This window comes from Clinocottus analis, unplaced genomic scaffold (assembly GCF_023055335.1).
Source record: "Clinocottus analis isolate CAN_PGR_092001 unplaced genomic scaffold, fCliAna1.0.p SCAF_5, whole genome shotgun sequence".
Lineage (NCBI taxonomy): Eukaryota > Metazoa > Chordata > Actinopteri > Perciformes > Cottidae > Clinocottus > Clinocottus analis.
The window spans coordinates 22,250,703-22,274,987 of record NW_027176207.1 but is presented as its reverse complement, the minus strand read 5'-3'; the positions used below and the strand labels follow the sequence as shown (position 1 = coordinate 22,274,987).

At 49.4% G+C, this 24,285-nt stretch overlaps 1 protein-coding gene across 1 annotated transcript in view; it reads right to left on the bottom strand.

Moving 5' to 3' along the window:
• Positions 1–15,239, bottom strand: part of LOC137802961 (SLIT and NTRK-like protein 3) — a 16,810-nt gene extending 1,571 nt beyond the window's left edge. The window contains 6 exon segments of the mRNA XM_068601186.1: positions 1–978; positions 10,754–10,973; positions 12,425–13,357; positions 13,637–13,752; positions 14,622–14,873; positions 15,024–15,239. The exon segment at positions 1–978 is cut by the window's left edge and continues 51 nt beyond it. Of these exon segments, the coding sequence (XP_068457287.1) occupies positions 1–978; positions 10,754–10,973; positions 12,425–13,357; positions 13,637–13,752; positions 14,622–14,873; positions 15,024–15,239 (2,715 nt within the window).
• Between the last annotated feature and the right edge of the window lie 9,046 nt (positions 15,240–24,285).

The window sequence follows — 24,285 nt, the reverse complement described above, 5'->3', positions numbered from 1 at the left end:
CGGGTAGCGCGGCGGCGGCCGGGCGTACCGGTCCGGCAGGTCCCTGAACTCGGGCGCCGGCAGCCTGAAGAGGCAGTCCACCAGCTCCACTCGGGGCGTCGGGCCCTGGCTGTCGATCACCGTCGGGCACAGGATGCCGTTCCCGTGGAGGCCCGGCAGCGGCCCCATGGCGCCCGAGACGGTGCTGATGGGGGTCGACGCCCCCTCCAGGGTCCAGTCCCTCTCCTTCTCGGGGCGGTACCCTCCCTCGCCGTCTTTGGAGGCCGCGAATGGCGGCCGCTGCTTCTGGTCCTGCTCCTCCTTGTAGATGGGGTTGCTGCACATGCGCGGCGCCGCGGCGGCGGCGGCGTTGGCGTTGGGGCCCGAGATGGTGTCGTACACGTGGTGGTTGTGTTCGGCCGGCGGAGGGGGCTGCTGCGGCGGCGGCGGCGGCGTCTCCGGGAGCCCGTGGTGGTGGTGGTGGTGGTGGTGGTGCGTCTGCTCGGCGAAGATGCCGCACTCCATCTGGATGCCCGCCAGGTCCACCTCGCCCTGGCGCCGGAACGGCAGCTTGTCCCGCCTCCTCAGCGCGTAGGCGATCAGCGCCGCCGCCGCGAAGAACGCCGACACGAACAGCACCAGCAGGCTGAGCACCAGCACCGACAGCGGGATGGACTCCCTCCCCGGGGGCACGCCAGGGTCCGCCGGCCCGATACCCGTGTAGCCCACCGACACCGACACGCCACCGCCGCCGCCGCCGCGGCCAGCGTCCGCGGCCGTGGAGGAGGCGGTGGGCTCCTCCTGCTGCTGCTCCTCCCGGGGCTCCAGCTCGGGGCACAGCAGCTCCATGGAGAGCGAGCGCAGGTCCACGCCCTTGGTCCGGTCCGGGGCGTGGCACACCACCTCCCCCATCACCACCACGGCGCTGAGGCCCTCCAGCCAGCGCTTCAGCGGCGCCGCCTCGCAGCTGCACTCCCACGGGTTCTGCTGCAGGTCCACCTGCAGGGACCACACACACACACACACACACACACACACACACGCGTCAGGGTCCAGGGCTGTAATCACGGGTCTGCAGAGCATCGAGCGTCCATGACTCACTTCGCTGACGGTAAACAAACAAACGTCCTCGGTCACCTGAACCGGCGGCTTCACCTCAGAATATATGGAACATTTGCATAACAGAACAACAGCTCTAACGCTGGCCGGCGACTCTTTTCCATGATTGTTTTTAAATATGCGGCGATGTAAAGAACTGATTCACGTGAATAATGTCGCTCTGGGGTCAGAGGTCATGTGCTCAATTTTACATACTTTCTTAAATTCACCTTTAAAAGCCCTTAAATGTGAAATATATACTCATATGTTACATCTAACATGCAGAACAGACTCAGCTCTCTATATAATGAGCTTTATTGTCATAAGGCAGAAGTATAAAGTGATATTATCGCCCTAAAGCTGAACAATGTAATCTCGATTTTGGAAAGTCTTCATATCTCTTGTGAGAACATAACTTTACTCGTGTGGATGAAATGTTCTGATGATGAACTTTGGTTCACCAAAAGGTCTCAGGGTCACAAGAGCAGTGAATATATGAACAAAATGGTAGATAAATGTAAATAAATGTCTAAAAGGAACATTTGGCAGTATCGTGTTCAACCCTCTGGGGTCAGAGGTCATTTTCTAGATTTTACATATTTCTTAAATTCACTTTTTAAAGGCCCTTTAATATATATATATATATATATATATATATATATATATATATATATATATATATATATATATATATATATATATATATATATGTTCCATCAAACACTGCAGAACAGTCTCAGCTCTGTATATAATGAGGCTCCACTGTCACAAGGCAGAAGTGTAAAGTGATGATATCGCCCTAAAACATAACTTTACTCACGTGGATGAAATGTGATGGACTTTGTTTCCTTAAAGGTCTTCAGGTCACAAAAGCAGTGAATGTATAAATAACATGGTGGATAAATGTAAATTAATGTCTAAAAGCACGTTTTATATCATGGTTTTTGGTTAGAAATGTGACTTCATCCTGCAGATGAAGCTTCATGCAAATAAAACATCACCATGACAAAAAAACCTTGTGCATGTTCACAACTAACATCTCTCTCTCTCTCTCTCTCTCTCTCTCTCTCTCTCTCTCTCTCCCTCTCTCCCTCTCTCCCTCTCTCTCTCTCTCTCTCTCTCTCTCTCTCTCTCTCTCCCTCTCTCCCTCTCTTTCTCTCTCTCTCTCTCTCTCTCTCTCTCTCTCTCTCTTTACATAAGTGCTTATTGACAAACCTCACCGGCGGGTTTCGTGTGTGACGAGCGTCACTTTGTTATTCTAACAAGACGCGATGATGCAACGCTCCCAACACGCTGTAATCCAATAGGTGTGTGTGTGTCTGTGTGTGTGTGTGTGTGTCTCTGTGTGTGTGTTTCTGTGTGCAAATCCATTTTTCCCTCATTGCCAGCTATTGATTGCGTGTCCTAAAAAGAAACAAAAAACTGAGATATTCACTCTGTGTGAAAAGGTGAAGCAGGCGAAGCTCAGAGGGAGTCGCTGTCGTCTCGTTGCGTTGTTTCATTCCAGGGAAAGACTCACAAATGTTGTCGTGCTCACTCGGCGAGGCCAACACCCTGGCTTGCAGAAATAGATGGATGCTTCTTTTTTATTATTTATCTTTCTAGATGATTCAGCGCTGCTGTGGTGGGAGCTCCTCTTCTCTTCCTCCATCACTTTATTGGAGTTATCCCACTGTGGGCTTTTTGTGAGGCTTCATAATGACATAATTGCGATGGAGGGCGAGTAGAAACAACAATCTGCTGCAGTTCTAACTCCATTTGAACACTTCCACTACATTAACCTTCTGGATACCATGCGCGAAAACCCTCCCGCGCCCATTTTAAGTCCCAGCATGCCCATTCAGACAATCTTTCGGCATAAAATACGTAATTTTTTAACCGATCAACACGGTTTCTTGACTGAAGCTCCTTCCTAACAGGACAAGTCTTTGTTTTATTGTGATTGTTGTTGCAGGTTCTGATTCTTTAGGTCCTAATCTTTCATAAAGGTGTCTTATTGACGCTCCAGGAGGCTTTTTTGGGGAATCTGGCTCATATCATGCTGGATGATCAAAATATCTTTTAAAAGTGATTTTCTTTGCAGATTTACAAGTATTGGAATTAATTTGGGGTTCCTACGACGACTCAAACAGGAAAAGGAGGTATGAAGGTAGATTTGTGTCTTTTTTTACCCGAGCAAATTTCTTGTTTGTAAGTAAATTATTTCCATTTTTCTCCCAATCAAAAAATCTTTTATCTCCAAAAAAAAAAAAACGCTCCCAAAAAAAATGCTCTAAAAAAAACGCTCTCAAAGAAAAAATGTTCTCCAAAAAAAAAATTTGCTAAAAAAACGCTCTAAAAAAAAAATTTGCTCTCAAAGAAAAAATGTTCTCCAAAAAAAAAATTTGCTAAAAAAAACGCCCTCAAAAAAAAATTTGCTCTCAAAAATAAAAATTGCTCGAAAAAAAAAATTCTTGCAAAAAATGAATTTGAAAAAAAAAAATACTCTCGTAAAAAATATTCCCCTTAAAAAAAAAAAAACGATCTCAAAACAAACATTCGCTGTAAAAAAAACAACGATTAGGTTAAAATTAACTTACAAACATGAAACTTGTTTGAGTGAAAAAGACACAAATCTTCCTTCATACGGAGGTCTGGAGACGTCGCTTCCTCAGCTTTCAGCGGGTTAAAAGTTCTCCATGTTTCTCCGTCACTGAGGCTGTTTCAGCCTGAACGCACATTAAAAACCAAAAACTAAATAAACGCTCAGCTTGTTTTTGCAGTTTTATTAAACTTTCATGAAGGATCCTCCATCTGGTTGGAGTTCTTGAAGCATTTTATTCTGCGTATTGTTTGCTTCCCGTTGGTCCCGTGGGCTCCATCGCCTCCTCTTCTGAGCATCTGTCCAACGCGTCCAACGCCGTTTACAGTCTATACGCCTGGTCAGCTCGCGCGTGATTGGCTGTCAGCTTGTCAATCAAAGTCTGAAGGTTTTGGAAATCACAGACCTCAGTTTGCCCGACAGGTGCGAGAGGTAGAGAACATCAATCACTTCTTCTTTGTTAACGTCCTTCCATCTATAACGTCGCAATTAGGATGTTAATGGTGTTGTGTCATCATACAGTATACACACTCTGGTATACGCACTCTGGTATACGCACTCTGGTATACACTCTAGTATACACTCTGGTATACACACTCTAGTATACACTCTGGTAGACACACTCTGGTAGACACACTCTAGTATACACCCTCTGGTATACACACTCTGGTAGACACACTCTGGTAGACACACTCTGGTAGACACACTCTGGTAGACACACTCTAGTATACACCCTCTGGTATACACCCTCTGGTATACACCCTCTGGTAGACACACTCTGGTAGACACACTCTGGTAGACACACTCTGGTAGACACACTCTGGTAGACACACTCTGGTAGACACACTCTAGTATACACACTCTGGTACACACACTCTGGTACACACACTCTAGTATACACCCTCTAGTATACACACTCTAGTATACACACTCTAGTATACACACTCTGGTATACACACTCTAGTATACACCCTCTAGTATACACTCTGGTATACACACTGGTATACACACTCTGGTAGACACTCTAGTATACACACTCTGGTATACACACTCTGGTAGACACTCTAGTACACACGCTCTGGTATACACACTCTGGTAGACACTCTAGTATACACACTCTGGTATACACACTCTGGTATACACACTCTGGTATACACTCTAGTATACACACTCTGGTATATACACATTTGCCTGCGAGGGACGATCCTTTTAACCACAACAGAACAGACACACAACCCTCTTGTTGCAGAAACAGCATTCGGCCATGAGTGTCTGCTGTTTCCCGCCCGGCTTCAGCTTCCTGCTCTTGTGGGTTTTCATCATTATGACAAAGATCAAAGATCAAGCAAAACGTCCAAAATTCACTTTAGGAGAAAAAGAATAAAATCACATCAGGGGAGAAATTCAGCGTTTCCTCAGCGAGTCTTATAATTGATCACTTTTCCCAAACAGCAATATCCTGTCAGTCCGGATCGCTGCAGTCAGTCCGGGGAAATAAAGTCAATGCCAGCAGGTTTTTGTTTTTTTGGGGGGTTCAGAGCGGGGAACCCGCTGAGGTCCCCGGTGGCGACGCGGCGCTGCATGAACTTCACGCTTGCCAAGCCTTCTCCGGCCTGACGAATGTGTTCCATTGTCTTTTGAACAATACACAGAGCACAACAATGGAAAGAGTGCATGAGACGAGCAATCTGCAGCATACGCAAAATGTAGTTTTTTATATTAGGAAACCACACTGTAAAAAATGATTTGAGGTTTTAGTTCATTCAACTCATTTCCCTAAGTCTGTTCAACTAAAGCGATAGTATAGCAGTATATCAGGTTGTACTCGTCATTCTTTTTACTAGGATTTAGTAGACAAGTTGATTAAAAGCTTGTTTTTTTACAGTGTATGAAGACTGCACTGTAAAAAAAAGAACAAGCTGGTTCAACTTAAAATAATGTGTAACCTGGCTGCCTTAAAATATTGAGTTAGACAAGTTAAGAAACTTAAATTATCTGAACTTCAATTTCAACTAAGAATTCATAGGTTAAAAATAGTCCTATCAACTTTAAACTTTGATTTTAATCAACTTGTTTTTTAGTACTACCAACAAGATATTTTAAGTTCTAAATCCTAGTTGAGACAACAAATAATGACAAGTACAACCAACACAGTACTACTGATATACTCTCGCTTTAGTTGAACAGACTTAGAGAAATGAGTTGAATGAACTAAAACCTCAAATCTTTTTTTACAGTGTAGAGTGAGCTGCTACACTGTAAAAAAAAATCAAACACGCTCACTCTGTTGGATTTCAAGGTGTTCAAAGTGATTTACTTTCATTATCTCCTTCCTGCCTCGTCCACTTCTACACCTCTGATCGTGGTTTCCTGTATTTTCTTAACTTCAACGACGGTGAAAGGTGCACAAACCGATCCGGCGGCTTGTGTTTCATGCCGGTGGAGAGAGAGAGAGAGAGAGAGAGAAAGAGAGAGAGAGAGAGAGAGAGAGAGAGAGAGAGAGAGAGATAGAGAGAGAGAGAGAGAGAGGGAGAGGTGGTAATAGCGGAGAGCAAAGAGCAAGAGTTTCTGCTCCATTGAGGCTGTTGTCGGTAGAGAAATTGGCGTTTCTGTGTGATTGCTGACCATCAGTGCAACGCGGCGAGTCTGCAGAAGAGGCCCTTTTTGATCTTCTCTTCTTTTTTTTCTCGGAGGGGAAAACAAACACTGACTGTTATTGCTGCCGCGTTAGAGATCTGGTTTTTCTTCGTTTTGAAGATGTCGACGTTGTGTCGACGTCGACATCTTCAGACATGGCGTGATGAGCATGTTTGCCTTCAGAGGAATACAATACTGAACAACAGCAACCAGGCCGGGAATGCAGGTTTTGGTGTCAAGCTTTTTTTTTTTTCTTTTGTAAAACAAACATTTGGGAAAAAACATTTCAAAAGAATCTATTTCATCCTGACTGCTTAATTTAAAAACCAATGCACCCCTAAGGGGAGCAGATTGCTGTATAAAACTGTAAATTATAGCTTGTTTTATGAAGAAGAAAAAAACAAAACTGCTGTATTTGGACGTATTGAACACCAGAAGTAATATACAAGTGAAATATATGGTTTGATACATGAGGAAATTTAAATAGCATTCAAATATCCCCAATGGACCCATTCAGACGAGGTAGCATTGGTGCCCAATAGCCCCAATGGGTCCAATGGGTCCATTGGGTCCAGTGGGTCCATTGGGGCTATTGGGCACCAATGGGTCCAATGGGTCCATTGGGTCCAATGGGTCCATTGGGGCTATTGGGCACCAATGCAACGACGTTAAATGTCCGTCTGCTTCCGCTCTTGCTTCATGACGAGGTTTTAGGAACGTGAGCAGAACAGGAAGCCTTGAGGACCAGGAATCATGAGACGGAGGAAAAAAGAAAGAAAGCTCTGGCCGTTTTGTGATTTTTAAGATATTAATAGAGGGTCTTGAATGCTTATAGTTTATATTTAGACTCCCACAAGCCCACAGGGTCACGGAGATGTGTCTGTTAGTGGAATTCGACTTTGTAAATGTACTTATTAAGGATTTAGTGAAACCTTACGATCCGCCATAGAAGTTGACGGAGCTGACGGAGTTTACAAAGGTACTTGAACTCAATGGTTACTTTAATTGTTTCATACAGCACATGTCTCTTCTCACAAGGGTTGTAACAATTCAAGTGAAGTTAAACAACCACGTGGTTCCAGAGATAAGTAAGGAAACGTTAAAAACAAACGTTTTGTCTCTTTTGTCCGGGCACGGTTTCCAAAAGGTTCAGACTAAATCATGAGGGAATCCTGCCTTCTTATTTACTGGTAAACCGGCTCTACTTGCAGTAACTTCTGGGACTGAATCCTGCATCCTGACATAGAAGATACATTGGTGTTGCTTGATGACCGGACCTTCGCATAGCTAATGCTTCTTGCTGTGCTGTGCAGATATTACCAAAGAAAGACACACAAAAACGTACACAACTTGCTCTCAGAGCACAAACAAGCCGCTGGTTTGTTTTGTGTGCAGCAGGATGCAAACCAACTAAACGGGAAATGATGTACCGAGCAAGAGAAGCAAAGGTATCCTGACAGCTAATCTTTTAATAGAATCTGGCGAGGACATTGGTGGTTATAATTACCTCTAGTAGCCGCCTATCAGTTGGGTTTTGGACTTGAATCAATGTTAATACTATTACCACTGTCCTCGCCACGGGCTCGCCACCACGGCCGCAATCCTTAAATATGAGATTCAACACTGGAACTCATTCTGCCGCTCTGATAACAGAGAGTTTTAATATTCAGTAAGTAAGACGTATTAGAGGTGGAAATTATGAATGAGATTTTGTAAAAGATTCACGTTCGTTATTAAACCCGCTGATCGGCCGACTTTCTGTCTTTCAGAGGCTGAAATGGTCGTTTTTTTCAGGGCGGCTCGTGGGTAGAGCGGTCGCCCTGCAACCGCAAGGTCCACGGTTCGATTCCCCGTCCCCCCATAGTGTCCTTGAGCCAGAACTCCACAGGTCTCTTCTCCCAATGGTTACTGTATTCTAACAAGTTAAGTGAAGTTAAACAACCACGTGGTTGCAGAGATAATGAAGAAAACGTATTTAAAGAAACTGTCCAACATGTGACACCTTGAAGGGGTTTCATGGATCCTCAAAGGGAACAAAAGGGTTAAATTTGGCACCAAATCTGCGGAGAAAATGGTGTTGACCCCACAAAAGAGCAACGTGAGCGTCCTCCATGACGCTCCGTCTGACTGAAGTCATCCATCGCTCATGAGCAACGTGATGTTTCTAAACTTCAAAACCGAACGGAGACGTAATGCAAAGACACGTCGTGTTACCGTGGTAATAAACCAACACAATAAAACACATCCGTGGCGTCGTTCATCTCGTTAAAGTGTGTTTACCAAAATGTCAGCCCGGCCCCCCGAGAGATGGATGCTGGAGTGTTAATAAACCCGATAATCAGCCGGCGGTTATCGTCGGCCGGTGAAGGATTTCCTGTCGTCTTGTGTGCGTTCCATCAATCCTTCCTGCGTTGTTTTTGTCTCTGCATCACCACAAAAGGTGAGCGGTGGCTCCGGGCGACTTTCCTTGGCAGAGACGAGCGCGAGCCGTCCGACAACATATGCTCTGCGCCTTCCTAAAAAAAGACTCTGGCCTCCCTGAACTGTGGATCTCTTCTGGCAGCGACTCAGGATCCGACTCCAGCGCTCGATTTTGTGACATTACTTCTCGTTTGCCTGTTCGCGCCGCTGCTATTAAACACCTAATTAAAACACAAATAAACACAACGCAGACATTTCATATCCTTTAATGTTATTTTTGTGGATAACGGGGCGACATCTGGGAGGTGCTGTTCAGACGCATCGGAGCGTGTAAGTGGGTGTAGCTGCTTAATCCGCTCTTGATGGAGGCAGCGATGACTCTAAGCTGTCCACGCTGCTGCTTTTAGATTATCAAAATGGACAGTTTACAAATATATATATATAGTTATTTGTTTTACAGCAGCTGCAAGCTTCGCCCTCCCCTCCATCTGTGTTCCCCTTTGATTTCTACTCTGCAAACGCTGGCTCCGAAAGCTGGCGTCAGAGCCCAGAACCCCCCATCCCCCCATCCCCCCATCCCCCGAGCTTCAAACAGGCCGGCGGTAAGTCAACAGGTGATATCATTGTCACATTATTTCCTGCAGTCCATGGGCTCGCGCTAATGTGGCTCCGTCGGAGTAATAACGGCGCCGCTAAACGAATGAATTCAATTACCGCGCTGCAGATGTTGAAGCACAATGAGGTTGATGCGCCGCGGGGGGGGGGGGGGGGGGATGCGGCGCACAATGCACTTCCTGTTGGCGAGCGCTTTCAACGCTCTCTGGACACCAGACGTGCAGAACACGCTTCAACACGCTTCCTCTCCTTCCCCCTCCAACACACATTTAAGGAACGAGCCTCTGAGCTCCGCCCACGCCGCTCGGGATCGGGAATTCTTCACGGAGCAAAGTGAAAAAAAAAAAAAAATGGAAATTCACAATGACATTCAGGCTAATCCACACCCACCGACGCTCGTTCTACTCCGGCTGTCTAAGAAAAGCCTCCACTGAGGATGTGCTGGAGTGAGAGGCGGCGGGATGAAAATGTAATTCCTCGGGCATCGTGCACGCCAAGCAGTCACGCAACGCTAGCACGTTAGCACGCGCACGAAGCGCATGGTTTACGCAGTGAAAAAGAAAGAAGGTGTGTTAATTACAGCCGTGCTCGCAGAACAAACTTCAGCGGTTCAGCTTTCTGCAGTTCAGCTCATGATTTATTAAGACCACTTATGCAAATCGAGTCAATTGCAATTTTCCAATTAGAATACCTGAGGCGCGAGCCGCCGTGCCGCTCGCTCGCAGCGCAACAGACGACGGCGCAGATGCGACGGGGAGAGCGGCGGCGGCGGCGGCGGCGGCGGCGGCGGCGGCGGCGGCGGCGGCGGCCGGCGGGTCACGAGGGAGCCGCCAGACGGCGTCCAGGAGCAAAAGGTACAGAAGGAACGGAGCCGGATCCGAGGCTTCGGCCCCGTTTCCTGCGCTCCGTCACGCTGTGCTAATGGGGGACGCGTCTCGGCAATCCAGCAGTTATTTTCATCTCATCGTCTGACATTTGGAATAAACACACTCTGTGTAATTATGCACATTCTCGCTCCGCTAAATCCACAGGGGTGATAAAATAATCTTTTATTTTCTGCTACGCTGTCACTAAAGCAAACGCGTGTTACCGGGCCGCCGCTGGAAGCTATCTGACTCACGCGGGTTGGCAAACACAGCGCTTCCTTCAGAGCCGTCCCTGCCGGCCTCATCCACCAGTGTGACACTCGGAGTACATTACAATGGAAAACAAAATGGAACAACAACCAAAGTTCAAAAGCCCCCAAAAAAATACTAAAAGGCCGATTTAAAATCGGCAAAGGACCTGATACCTGACAGGGGACTTTAATTACCATCTGTGGGGAGTTTCCCAACGTAAACCACAAAGACATGAAGCCCACGTCGCCTCTTGGACTCACATGAAACGCATTTTAAATCACTGGCCCTGGGTTAGTTCCCTCACCTGAACCAGGCCGGTGAGGTGCTCCAGCACGCCGGCCATGGGGAGCTGCAGGAGGTGGTTGTTCCTCAGGTTGAGGCGAGCCAGGTTGACCCCGGCGAACACGCCGAGCGGGAGGCTGCGCAGCAGGTTGGCGTTGAGGAACAGCAGCTGGAGGGACGGCATGGCGTCCAGGGTCCCCGGGTCCACCTGGTGGATCTCGTTGTACTCAAAGTAGAGGAACCTGGAGGGAGGAGCAACGTCTCCGGTTACATGAGGAAGCTCTGGAGGAAAGTACCACTGCATTATGAAATATAAGACGTGGACAATACACGGGCTCATTTTGAAGTATAATTCACGTCTTCTGTGCCGCAGCATGAAAATAGCAAAAGAATTAATATTGATGTAAGGAAGTCACAACAGAAATGTGATTTAATCTGCCCTTTCCACGGCTGATTAGCTGATCGGTGTCAAATTAAGTTGTGTTATTTTGCACCGAGCACTTGTTCCAGTCGCCTGATCGTCGTGTCAAACTGCAGACACGTCGCGTGTGAACGTGTTTTCATTTTCACTCAATAATATAAACGTGCAGAATGAAGTTTGACGTCGACTTTTCTCTGCAGGACCCGACGTACGCCCGCCGCTGTAATAATACATCTGGTTTAAATTACACTGACTAACTTTACACAACCAGGGAAAGGATTTAAACTGCTTTCTTTAAGCAATTACGTTGGTCAAATATCATTTACTTGAGCCGGATCCACTTAATTTATTAGATTAGTCAAACCTGCTTGTGCCGGATTAAATTCATTAATTTGAGTTGGTTCAACTTAATTGATTAATGTTTGTTTTTTTAATAATGTAGAATTAGTTTAGCCAACCTTATTTAGTTAAGCTGGACACAACCGGAGTAAATGTGTTGAACCAACATTAGTAGATTAAGTTGACACTACTCGAGTACTTTAAGTTGGATTAACTTAATGCTTGAAGAAAGCGTTTTAATCCGTTCCAGGATTCTTTTAAGTTCGTTGAAAGCGTCGTGTACTGCTCCCGCACCCCAGCGTCACTAACAAAGGCTAACAAGAGGTCAAGAGGAAGACTTATTATTGATTATTAGTCAAATTAATGGGCCTGATGGTGTTCTGATCATGGAGGTATGACAGCGGAAACCTTCTCACTATTCAAACAGCAGACAGAGGATCTATTGTCTTAGCCTCACCCAATGAACACAATGAATTGTCTGCAGGTATTTGGCGTTTCGTATATTATTTGCAGAGGAATTATCTCCGTGAGCGTAATCCCGCCGATGATACATTTGCATCGTTCTGACGCAAAACTCCTGACAGCATCCAGGCGCCTCGTTGCGAACACGTCTGCATGCAAATACCCCGAATGAAAAGACATTCACGTTTCACACTGTCGCTCACGCCGGGCTCCCACTTCAACTGAAGCGTGACTAACGAATGGCACTCCTGGAAGAGAATGGGCACCTTTTCATTTCAATCAAATTCCGGCATAATGGTATAATCAAAACGTTCCGCTCGGCGCTGCGCCGGCATTACAGTGAAATTAATTTCCGCATACTTTTAAACAAACGTCTAAATACCGAGAGGCCGACAAGGGGTTTCGGTCCGCGATTTCTGTTTGAAGTTGGAGTGAGGCGAGGCGACTGGAAAGAGAAAGAAATCCCCGTACCTCAGGTTCTGCAGCCCCAGGAACATGTGGGGGCTGAGCCTCTCCAGGTTGTTCCCGTTCAGGTAGAGGCTCCTCAGGCTGGCCAGGCCGGTGAAGGCCCCCTCCTGCAGGTAGGAGATGCGGTTGTTCCCCAGGTGCAGCAGGTCCAGGCTGGAGAAGTTCCAGAAGTCCGTGCGGTAGACCCTCTGGATCAAGTTGCCGCTCAGGTACAGCTTGCGGCCGTTGAGCGGCCGCGGCGTCAGCTGCGACACGTTGAGGAAGCCGTTCTCCTTGCAGTTGACGGTCAGGCCCAGGTCCGAGATGTGCAGGTTGCAGGTGCAGCCCACGGGGCAGATGATGGGGATCGGGGGCCGCGTCTGGTAGCCGGCCACGGGGGGGTTCTGGTTGACGCCGCGCGGCGTGGGCGACACCCGCGACGGCCGCGGCCTCTTCGTCGGCCTCTGCTGCCGCTCCCTGTCCTTGCGCTCGGCCGAGGACGAGGACGAGGACGTGGAGGAGGTGTGGGTGTTCTGGCGCGAGCCGTGAACCATGGAGGACGGCTTGGTGGGCCTGGCGCGCCCCGGGTGCGGGTTGGAGTTGGGCTTCGTGTTCGGGGGCAAATGCTGGGGCTGCGATCCCGCCGCCGGGCCGCCGCCGGCCTCCGCTTGCAGCTCCTTGTCCGGGAGGTTGGCGCACAGCTCCTTGCGGGGGATCTCCCTCAGGTCCTTGCCGTGGAGGTGGAAGGGATACTCGCAGGTGACGTCGCCGACCACGGCGGTGTAGGGGATCTGACCCAGCCACTGCTGCAGCTGCACCGCCTCGCAGCCGCAGTTCCAGGGATTCTCCTCCAGCTGCAGCTCCATCAGGGAGCGACCGACGTACTCCAGCGTCCCGGCGTACGCCAAGCTCTTCAGACGGTTTCCCCGCAGGTCCAGATGAGTCAGAGACACGGATCTGGAGCAGCAGCAGGAGGAAGAGGAGGAGGAGGAGGAGGGTTAGATGAAAGGATGTGATAGCGCACGAAAAAATGAAGGTTCACACGTTGCATCGCTGATGAATCTGCTTTTTCGTCTGATGATTAATGCGTCTTTTATGCTATGAAATATATGCCGCGGTAACGTAAATTCAACGCCGGCTAATTGTGTCTGACGCTGGTATTTTTTTTTACCCGTCGGTCTTTGCGTGATTAAAAAAAAAAAAGAAGCTTTGAGGAGGAAAAATAATAATCCAAACCTGAACAGATGAGCGGGCAGGACGGGGATCAGGTTGTCGTTGAGGATGAGAACTCGCAGCTTGTAGAGGAACCTCAGGGCGCCGCTGTCGATGCGTTTGATCACGTTGTAGTCGGCCTGCGGGGGAAATGTGACGAGCGTTTAATTGCAGCGATTGAAAGGAAAATAAGACTGAATGCAGCGGGAAAGCTGAGCGCTTTAAAAGATTCCTTCATCTCAGCCACCTGCTCGCCATTCACTGGTTCTGTCTGTCGTACACTGTAAAAAAATTAATAAACGAAGCAAATAAACGTCAAACAAAAACGTTGAAATGAAGGTAAAAGGTCTTAATTCAAATAAAGGACATTTTTATAAAAGGTTTGCAGTGAAACTCTGTTATTTTACAGTTTTCAAACACCTTCAATAAAGTGATATCACTCAAAATTCTGCAGAGAAATACTGTTTATTTTAAAGTCAATTCGGACTGTAACGTGACAGAATTTCTCTTCAAAACACCGTTATGTTGCAGACTGTAAAGTAACAGACTTTTTTTCTGAATTTTTATGATCAAACAGCTTCAATACAGTGATATCACTCAAAGTTCTGCAGAAAATACTGTTATTTTAAACTTTTTTCTGTATTTTCAATAAAATTAGGATGTTTTTCTACAGTGTAAGATTGAGAAAACGCTCCTCCAGGTGACCTTGAACACTGTGATTTTACAGATTGTTCTATATTATTACAATCAAACACCTTCAATAAAGGACCTATGAATTTAAGAAAGCTGTAAAAAAAATACTGAAAATACAGCGTATAAGTAATACAGTGATTTCTTTCTAATAAAATAAAGAGAGAAAAATGTAATTAATTATTATTAGCATTGTTGAATTAACAGTTGTTAATCTACAGAAAGAGTTTTGCATAAAATAAAACATCTTCCGTAAGATTCAGGTGTTTTTTTACAGTGTAGGGTTGAGGCCCCGCCCCCTCGGCAGGTGCTCCCCTACCTGCAGGTACTCCAGGGCCTCCAGGCCGGCGAAGGTGTCGTTCCTGAAGACCTCCAGCTTGTTCTCGTGCAGGTAGAGGCGCCGCAGCTTGGCGAGCCCGTGGAACGCTCCCACCCTGATGTCCTGCAGCGCGTTGTTGCCCAGGTTGATGGACACCGCGTTGCCCAGGTGCTGGAACCCGTTGCTGTAGAGACGCCTCAGAGAGTTCCTCTGCAGGTTGAGTTTGAAAGGGCGGACCCACGACTGCGACACCTGCGCGATTAATCAGAGGTCCGATTAGTTATCGCTCATTGATTACAGGAGCCTGACGCTCGGAGACGCCCCATGTGAGAGGCCGTTAGCCCTGCGGACGCCGCGTGCTCGTAGCGAGCTAGCGGCGCGCGCCGGACGGGCGCCGCGTACCTGGCTGGCGTTGGTGAAGCTCCGCCCGTCGCAGTGCACGTGCAGCACGCCCTCCTTGACCTCGCACGTGCACGGCTCGAAGCACGGCTCGTCCACCTCCTCCTCGGAGGCGTCCACCAGAGGCGTGTGCGTGGAGGTGGGCGTCGGCGTCGGGGTGTGCGACGCGCGCGACACACACGCGCACCCCAGGGCCACCGCCAGGGCCACCCACTGCATCCTCCCTCCCTCCCTCCCTCCCTGCGTCCGCTCAGCAGCCGGCGGGGCGGCGGCGGCAGCAGCAGCAGCCCGGCATCCCGTCACCGCACTGCATACGGTGGACACACACACACACACACACACACACACACACACACACACCATTAAAAGAGGGCAAACAGCCAAGGAGGAGTCATTTCAGGATGAATCAGATTGATGAGACATCACACACACGTGAGCAGTCAGGAAACACAAAAGTGAGACCACATCGCCACGGGGAGAGGATAAAACTGGAATAATGATGCTCAGGCCGACACGCGGGCCACCGTGTGTATACATGTATGTATGTGTATGTATGTATGCGTGCATCATGTATGCACGTGATGCACGCAGAGCAGGCTGAACATGTGTCACAGGAAAACAAGGCTTTGCAATCACAGGGTTCACAAAATAAGTAAAGGAACGTTGATGTGAAAACTGAACCTCTGCAGCTGAGACGTCGCTTTTCAAACTTCACACACTGGCATTGAACAGGAGAAAACAAAAGCACACACGTGGGCTCGTTCACCTGTGAATCACATGTTATTGTGTTAGCATCGTGCTCAGAGAGGCTTTTTGGACAAGTGTGAGGGCAAAAGAAGAAAACGCTGGTGATGAATATATTCATCCGTCCTCTCGGCCGGCGAAGCTGAAATGTCACCCATGTGTCGCCTCGATGTATGCGATGTGCATGTGAATGCGGGCCGATGCAAATCAGACTCCTCGTGCTTCTGTCTAATGAAGTGCTGCGTTTAATAAGACGAACGGCAATCAGAGAACCCGAGGAGGAAGAAGAAAAACAAGGCATCGTCAATCAGCCCCGATGTGTGAGCCCTGTCATCACCACGATGCAGCTAATGACGCCGGAGCGAAAGCATCGCCGGCAATCCAAACTCCTGAACGCCTTCAAAAGGGCCCGATGACAGTCGCGAGCTGAGGATGAGGAGGGTGACGGCGACGAGGACGGCACCGCTATGACAACAGATTGGGAACAGCTGAGGCGAGAGGATGTTTCCCTCTCGAGTCTTAATGAGATCTAAATTGGATGAAGCGTCTCGATCCGCTCGTGGGAAACACCGCCACGCCGAAAACGCAATAACGATCACGGCGGCGGCGGCGGCTGTAATCACACGGCAATAATCTATAGCATCAGCGAGTTAGACAAGGAGGCGAGCGGTGAAAACATCCCCGCAGCCCCGGAGAGGAAGAGCAATCAGAGATGATGATGATGACGGGGAGGGATGAAGGGAGGAGGAGGAGGAAGAAAACGGGGAACAAGGTGAAGGAATGGAGCAAAGGAGAGACAGACAGATAAAGGGAAGAGTGATGGGCAAAGTGCAGGTGCAGAGGAGGAGGCGGGGGAGGAGGGAGGAGGGGGAGGAGGGAGGAGGGGGAGGAGGGAGGGAGGGGAGAGGGGGTGGGGGGGGGGGATTGCATAAGCGGTGAAGAAGTCAGTCAAGGCTGCCACTCAGGACGAGAGCTCGCAGTGAAACAGCTGAAATCTGATATTGATCACATCAAAGCCCTCCTCTCTCTCTGGGCCTGCACACAACGTAGGCCGAGCAGCAGCGCCGGAGCCAAGCTGCGTGTGTGTGTGTCTGCGTGTGTGTGTGTCTGCGTGTGTGTGTGTGTGTGTGTGTTGAAAACAATGTGAGAAAGGTCAAACCATACATCCCAACAAAACAAAGACAAAGAAGGAGAATAAAAAAGTCTGCTTTCCTTTGCCAAGTCCTGGAAGAAAGCAGGTACAGCTCCACACTTGTGGATGAGTGTGAGCTTTCATAACAAACCAGTGTGTGATGCTGCAACACTGGTGGAGCAACACTGGTGGAGCAACACTGGTGGAGCAACACTGGTGGAGCAACACGAGGACGATCCACGCGTCTCTCAGTGTTTCAGGACCTTTGGAGACGATGGAGGACCACGACACTGAAAACATCCCAGTGTCAACGCAGGTGCATTGTTTACTGCTGGGCCCCGAAGGCCCCTCTAATATTCATGATATATGTATTATAGGGGCCCCGAAGGCCCCTCTAACATATATAAATAATACATGTACATGCAGCAGATCAATGGGTCCAGATGGAGCGCTGTGGCTTCCCTCCTGCTACAGACTCATGCGCTGGTGGCCGGCCGTCACCTCTCCTCAACGAGAGGAGACAGAGTCCACGCTCAGCTGCAATCAGCCGAGTGGACTCGTCAGCACGGCGCCGCATCATCACGGCGCCGAGGAAGCAGGACGAGTGCGTGCCGAGTGCTGACGGCTCAAGTCAGAGCTGTCCGTCACGTCCGTCTGATCGCAGGCCGGACACAGGTGTGGCTTCCCCCTCGCCGCCGCTCTGAGGCTCTGACTCTGGAGTTTTGTGTGTTTTCTCCTCCCTCCTCTCCTCTCTCCTTTCCTCTCTCCTCTCTCCTCTAGACCTGCACACACTGACGCAGGCGAACCAGAGATGACGGTCACTGCTTATTCCTCGGCGTTTTATTCATGTCACATAATCCCACAGTGTCTGTACGCCACCTCTCCGTCCTCTCTCTCTCCGCCAGCCTCGCCACCGCTCAGACCTGCACTATCAGAGCAGCGGCATCACAGATGAATTGTGCAGCCCGGAGAGCCCACAGCCCTCCAACGGAAACCAATTAGCCCCCTAAACGCCCTCACAGCGCGGCTGTGACAGTTTGCAGACTCAAAGCATGACCAATTCAAACGGCCCATTAAGACATTTACCAGGCTATGTGTGAGAATCCTTGGCACAGCAACGCAATCCCGTTGCATTGCCCATTGTCTGTCCCTCCAGCAGCAGCAGCAGCGGCAGCAGCCTCTCTGATCCACACAGCGACGCGCAGCACAGCAGAAGGATGCCGGGAATACTCACTCAGTCCGCCGCCAAAGAATTAGGGAACGACCGAGAAAACACTTTAGAGGCTGACTGTCGACATGTCGTTCGCATTCAGCCGCACTCCTCTCTCTCTCTCTCTCTCTCTCTCTCTCTCTCTCTCTCTCTCTCTCTCTCTCTCTCTCTCTCTCTCTCTCTCTCTCCTGTAGCGGCTCAGGCGGATGGGAGGGAGGGAGGGATGGAGGAGGGAGGGAGGGGAGGGGGGGCGTGATAAGACTGCAATGAGGTGGAGGATAAAACCCGGGAGAGAGAGAGAGAGGGAAAGAGAGGGAGGGAAAGAGAGAGGGAAAGAGAGAGGGAAGGAAGAGAAAAAGCCCGCTTGGCTTTAGGACGCGGGTCCGCTGGACGGGCGCGCGGCGCGCGGCGCTGGAGCCCGCGGAGGGATGGAGGATCCTCTCCTCTTCATCCCAAACACAACTGGGTAATTCATAGAGGAGGAGGAGAAGAAGAAGAAGAAGAAAAGAGAGAGAGGGGGGGGCAGACGGGGCTGGAATTAATCACGCAATGCAATAAGGCGGCGCGCGCGCGGCTGCGATAGTTTGAGTACGAGGCGCAAAGCGCGCGCTCCTCTTCCTCCTCTTCCTCACCAACACATCGCAGAGTCACACAGAACAATGGGCACCGCGCACATCAACTTTCCCCTCACGTGCCCGCGTGTGCAGTCTGGTAAAAATATAAAAACTGTTCAGCTTTACCGACAATAATTTATAATCTCATTAGTTTATTCATCTCTCCTCGCGCCCTCGAGCACCGACGGCTTCTTCTTCTTCTTCTTCTTCTTCTTCCCCGTGAAAACCGGTGTGTGTGTTACCATGGCGACTCGTGCCAGCTGGCTCCGTCGCGCACACAAACACACACACACACACACCCGCGTGCACGCGCACACGGGCACAACTGTGGTGACTTCTTTTTTATGGGGAGATTACAAGGAGGCCTGCATCTCAACACCTGTGTGGCCAAACGGAGGCGTGGAGCAACAGATGCTCCCATCCGGATGCACGCGGCCCGCGAGCTGCACTGTAAAAACACGAGGGTCACGTGACTGAGAGCAGACAAACAGAAACCTTCAAGTGAAGGTGAAAGATCGTGATTCAAATAAAGGACGAACACCAGAAATGAACAACATTTTCATGACCGGTTTTGCAGTGAAACTCTTTGTTCTGTGTTATGAACATCGAACACCTTCAGGTAAGTGACATCACTCAAAGTTCTGCAGAGAAATTCTGTTATTTTAGTCAATTCACACTATGAAATAACAGTAAATGTTACAGTTTAGCGGATTAGCATAATACATAATGTCTGTAATTTTGCAGAGTTTTGTATGTAATTAAAAAAAACAGTCATTTTCAATAAAATTAGGATGTTTTTTTACAGTGTAAGATTGGGAAAACGCTCCTCCAGGTGATCATAAACACTGATATTATACAGATTGTTCTGTATTAATACCATCAAACACCTTCAATAAAGGACCTTCATGAATGTGTATGTAATTTAAGAAAGCATTAAAACATACTGTATGAATAATACCGTCATTCTTCTTATAAAACATATTTTATATTATTAGCATAATACCTAAATAAACAGTTGGGTTGTTAATTTACAGACAATGTTTTGATTTTGACTGAGTTTTATATATAATTTTAAAAAAAAACATAAATTACTGTAAAACTGGAGTTATTTTCCGTTAGATCCAGAGTGTTTTTACAGTGCATGTCTGCTGCTCCAGCAGAAGCTGCAGCCTCTCCGCGGCGGCGTGGCGGCTGCAGAGGCCCCCGAGGGCCCCGCGTGAAGCCCGATCGGCCCTCCATGAAGGGACGGCCTCAGTGCTGAAAACAGGCATCACAAAAGCGTTGAAGTATCAGTCAGGCTACAGGAAAAGATTTAATAACAACATGTCTCCCACATTACTGAGCTGAAAGTTCAATTTTCAGTTCAATTTCACATTGATTTCAGCGTGCATTAAAGGTGGAATCACCTTGAGGAAATGGAGAGGTGCATCTCATGGCTCGCTCTAACGCACACTCCCTCTCTCTCTCCTTCCTCTCTCGCTCGCCCTGCAGCGTGGAGGGGAAGCTCTCCCTGGAGATTTCTATCTGAAACAGTAACAGAGACGGTTCCAGTAATATCAGGCCGATGGAGATGATGGTTATAGATTCCAGGCTCTCAGGTGCATTAGGCTGCATTACAGCTTCCCCACACGGCGGCTTAATGCTCGCCGCCGATGGAAACAAGCCGGCCGATGCCGCGTTCAGGCCGCATGCATTAGTGCAGACCGCGCACAGGCGCATGCTTTAGTGCATGCGCGCACCGCCGGCCCTCGTTTAGATGCAGTGCTGCAGCTTGTGTGGATGTAAATATGTTTTTTTCTTCCTGGCGGCGAGCTAATGTTTCCAGCTCTGTGATTGGTGATGCCCAGCATGCAGCTAGGGGCAACAATCTGATCCCAGACCCGAGGCTGCGTTTCCTCCTGCAGAGCGTAGCGGCGCCCGTGACGGTGGAATCTGAGAGCGGGGGGGGGGGGGGGGGGAGGAAGCAACAACTCGCTCTTCCCGTCGGCGTGCGGCGGCGGCGGCGGCGTTGAACCGTGGAGGCTCCTTAAATTAAAGAGAGAAAACAAACGGAGAGGAACTGAGGGAAGATGGCTATCGGGCGCCATCAGATACCTGCGCGTCGGCCTCTGGGGGCCGGAGCTCTGAGCACATAAAGCTCTTTTTTTTGGAGCGTTGACGACGCCTCTAAAGTAGGAGATCTATTTATACCGGCCTCGCCGGCGCCGGAGCTGTCCGGTGCTGAAACGGGGATTCATGCTGTTTCCCTTCAGCCACTTCTCCTTTCTTCCTCCTCCGCGTTCTCTCTCTCTCCAAAGCCTTTTTCTTCTCTCATCTGAATTATTTCTGTCAGATCATACTTCGAGTTCTTCTGTATCGCTCCCAACCCTCCTCTCTCTCTCTCTCTCTCTCTCTTTCTTCCCTCTTTACTTTCTCTCTTTGATTCTCCTGTGGGCTCTTGTCAATTCAGAGAGGTTTACACGCCGTTCACTCTTTGATTTTATTCCTCTTTTTTTGTTTTCTTCACTCCTTCTTTTCCAATTTGGACACATTGCGAGGCCTTTTTTTCTTTTTTTTTTGCAGCTCTCTCCAATTACGCTCTTGTTCCCAACACATCCACTGGGACCGCCTCGCATGCGCGACTGCACACACACTCAAGACTGGAGGACGAGCAGGCCGACTGACAAGAGGAAGAACGAGGTTTACCCCCCCCCCCCCCCAAAGCCCAAAGAGCTGCTCAAAGCTCCACGTTGCGCCCACACTGTTGCGTCGTCCCCCTCACGCGTGTTGTGTTGGTTTCTTTCAGGCTGTTGTGGTTTAAAAGATGCTCTCTCACTGCTACAAGTCCTGTGGTTTGAATCGAAAAATACCACAAAACAGCTTCTCGGTGTGGTATTTAGTGACTCTCCAGGATGCAGAGCGGGCAGCAGACTTTCTTTACTCCACCTCTGGATTCTCCTGGCGTTGAGCTCCTCAGCCGCCAGAGCCAACTGACTCACAAACCCCAAAACATTTGGTGCTAAACAAGACTTCATGAGCGAGCGAAGGTCCCACCTTCCTCCTCCTGTTGCGTAGTTCTCACTGTGTGTTGTTGACCAAGTCCACCAGTCAGCTCCCAGATATCAGCGTCTCCGTGTGATGTTCTGCCGGCCTGTGGTCCACGCTCCGGGACGCGGCCCAGGTCACTGCGACTGCTTTAAAACACCTGAACGCTTCACCAGAGGAAGAGCGCAGGTGGTGACCGGGCTCCATCCTGTTCTTCTGAACATGTGCTGTGCACAGGGGAACATGAGGAAACTGTGGATTTGAGATTAACTCGTGTGGATTAGAACATTTCCACGAGGTCTCTCGCCGCTCGGCGGGGACGAGGCAGCCAGAGCGTCCTCCACCACGTGGGAAAGGAAAGGAAGCAAGTGGGAATTCTTTTTGAGGAAGGGAGATGGCCAGCAGAGGGGGGAGGGGGGGGTAAGGGAGGGAGGGGGGGGGTGAGGGAGGGAGAGGAGGGGGGGGGGGTGTCCGGGAGGGCAGGTGGCTCTGTCATTAGCTCCAGATTAAAGCAGAGGGCAGCTGCAGAGACGACTCACCTCTGATTCACACAGAAGTACTGCAGGCAAGGACGAGCCTCCCGGGAGACATGAAACACACACACACACACACACACACACACACACACACACACACACACACATGAGCATGAGCACGCATGCTGGAAAACACAGCAGTGATTCACAGGATTACCCACAGGCTCAAGAACACACACACACACACACACTCTCTCCCACACACACACACACACACACACACACACACACACACACACACACACACACACACACACACATACACACACACACACACGTGTATAGGCGTACAACACCCCCTCCTCATTTAGCAGAACTACACACACGATACACCGTGACTCACGAGAACACGCCGAATCCCACACACACGTATACCACATAGAGAGCCATGCAACACACACACATGCACACACACACACACACACACACACACACACATGCACGCACACACTGAGCTAATTAATCAAATCTCCTGCTTTAATTAGGATTCAAATCAGTTGCCGTGGGAACCTTGCCCCCTTGGAGTCTCCAGGTAAAGCTGCAGCTTCTCTGCAGGACGCGACCTCGCCGCTACGAGGCGGCGCGCTGCGCCTCCACGTCGCAGTTTCACACGCGGACACGTTTGTGTTTGAGGCCTGGGAGGGTGGTGGGGGGGGGGGGCAGTGAAGGGGGGGGGGGGGGGGGGGTGAGGGGGGGGGGGTGAGGGGGGGGCATTGCTGCACAATCTCAACTTCAATTTGGGCTCGGTCATGAGAGAGGGGCAACACCAGTGAGAGGGGAAAGAATGTCGTTAAGAGAGCTCACAATGCAGCGATAACACAATGTACCTTCTCATGAAGAGGCTGTGTGTGTGTGTGTGTGTGTGTGTGTGTGTGTGTGTGTGTGTGCTTTACCTCCACTGTCACACTGTTCATATAATGAGTAGCATACACGTGGTACACCATCCAGATAGCCACGGTCCTTGTGTCTCATTGTCTTTTTATTTCCCGCCTTTTCTTCGTTTTCCCGCCCATGTGATCGTTGGCTCCGCCCCCTCAAGAGTCCTAATGAGGTTTGAACGACCTTGAAGCTCCAGAAACTAGACGTTAAAGGGTTAAAGTACATGAATATGACAGAAACTATTCATATAATGAGTAGTATACATGTGGTACACATACTGAGTATTATATGCATGGTATACATGCTGAGTGGTATATGCATGGTACATGTAATGAGTAGTATATGCATGGTACATGTAATGAGTAGTATACACGTGGTACACAGTCCACACAGCCACTGTCCATGTTTGAGTTCTCACAGCGGCTCCTGTGAGGATCAATAGGATTAATTTGGGAGAATCAGCTCAGCTCCTGCTTCATATTCTGGGTCTGGGGGGGATCAATATTACACAATAAACATTCCTGTTAATCCGGGAGATGTTGATTCGGTGACTGACGGAGCTCAGCTTGAAGCAACGTGGAGGTTTTTCAGCGTCGGCACATTTCTGCCATCGAGCCCAGAAAACCTGCAGCGGAGCAGCGTCTCCATGTGAGCGCAGGTGAAGGATGGACCTGATGAGTTAAAGCAGGAGAGGATGCCAAGTGAAGCCATTAGGATACAGGAACTCAGGCGCGTGTGTGTGTGTGTGTGTGTGTGTGTGTGTGTGTGTCTGGCTGGCCAGTTGTCATGGCTGCGGTGTTTATCACCTCTTTCTGCCGACAGGAGCCCAGGGGCAAATCAGATTGGCTTCAGACGGAGAGACGGAGGCAGCGGGCCGCTGCGCGAGGGGGAGGACGTGTTGGCACAGCGGCGGGTGAAATGCCAGCGCGCTGCGGCGGCGGCGAGGCGCAGGAAGGGCGCCGGACGAATGTCAATGTGGCGCGTTCATGATAAGACTTTGTCTCCAGCCGTCACGCCGCCTTTCTTCTAGGTTTGGAGGCAGAATGCGGCGCGTTACTGTAACCACGAGTCTGATTTAGCAAACGCTGAACTTTAAGTGCATTTGTGACGCTTATACTGGCCGCTG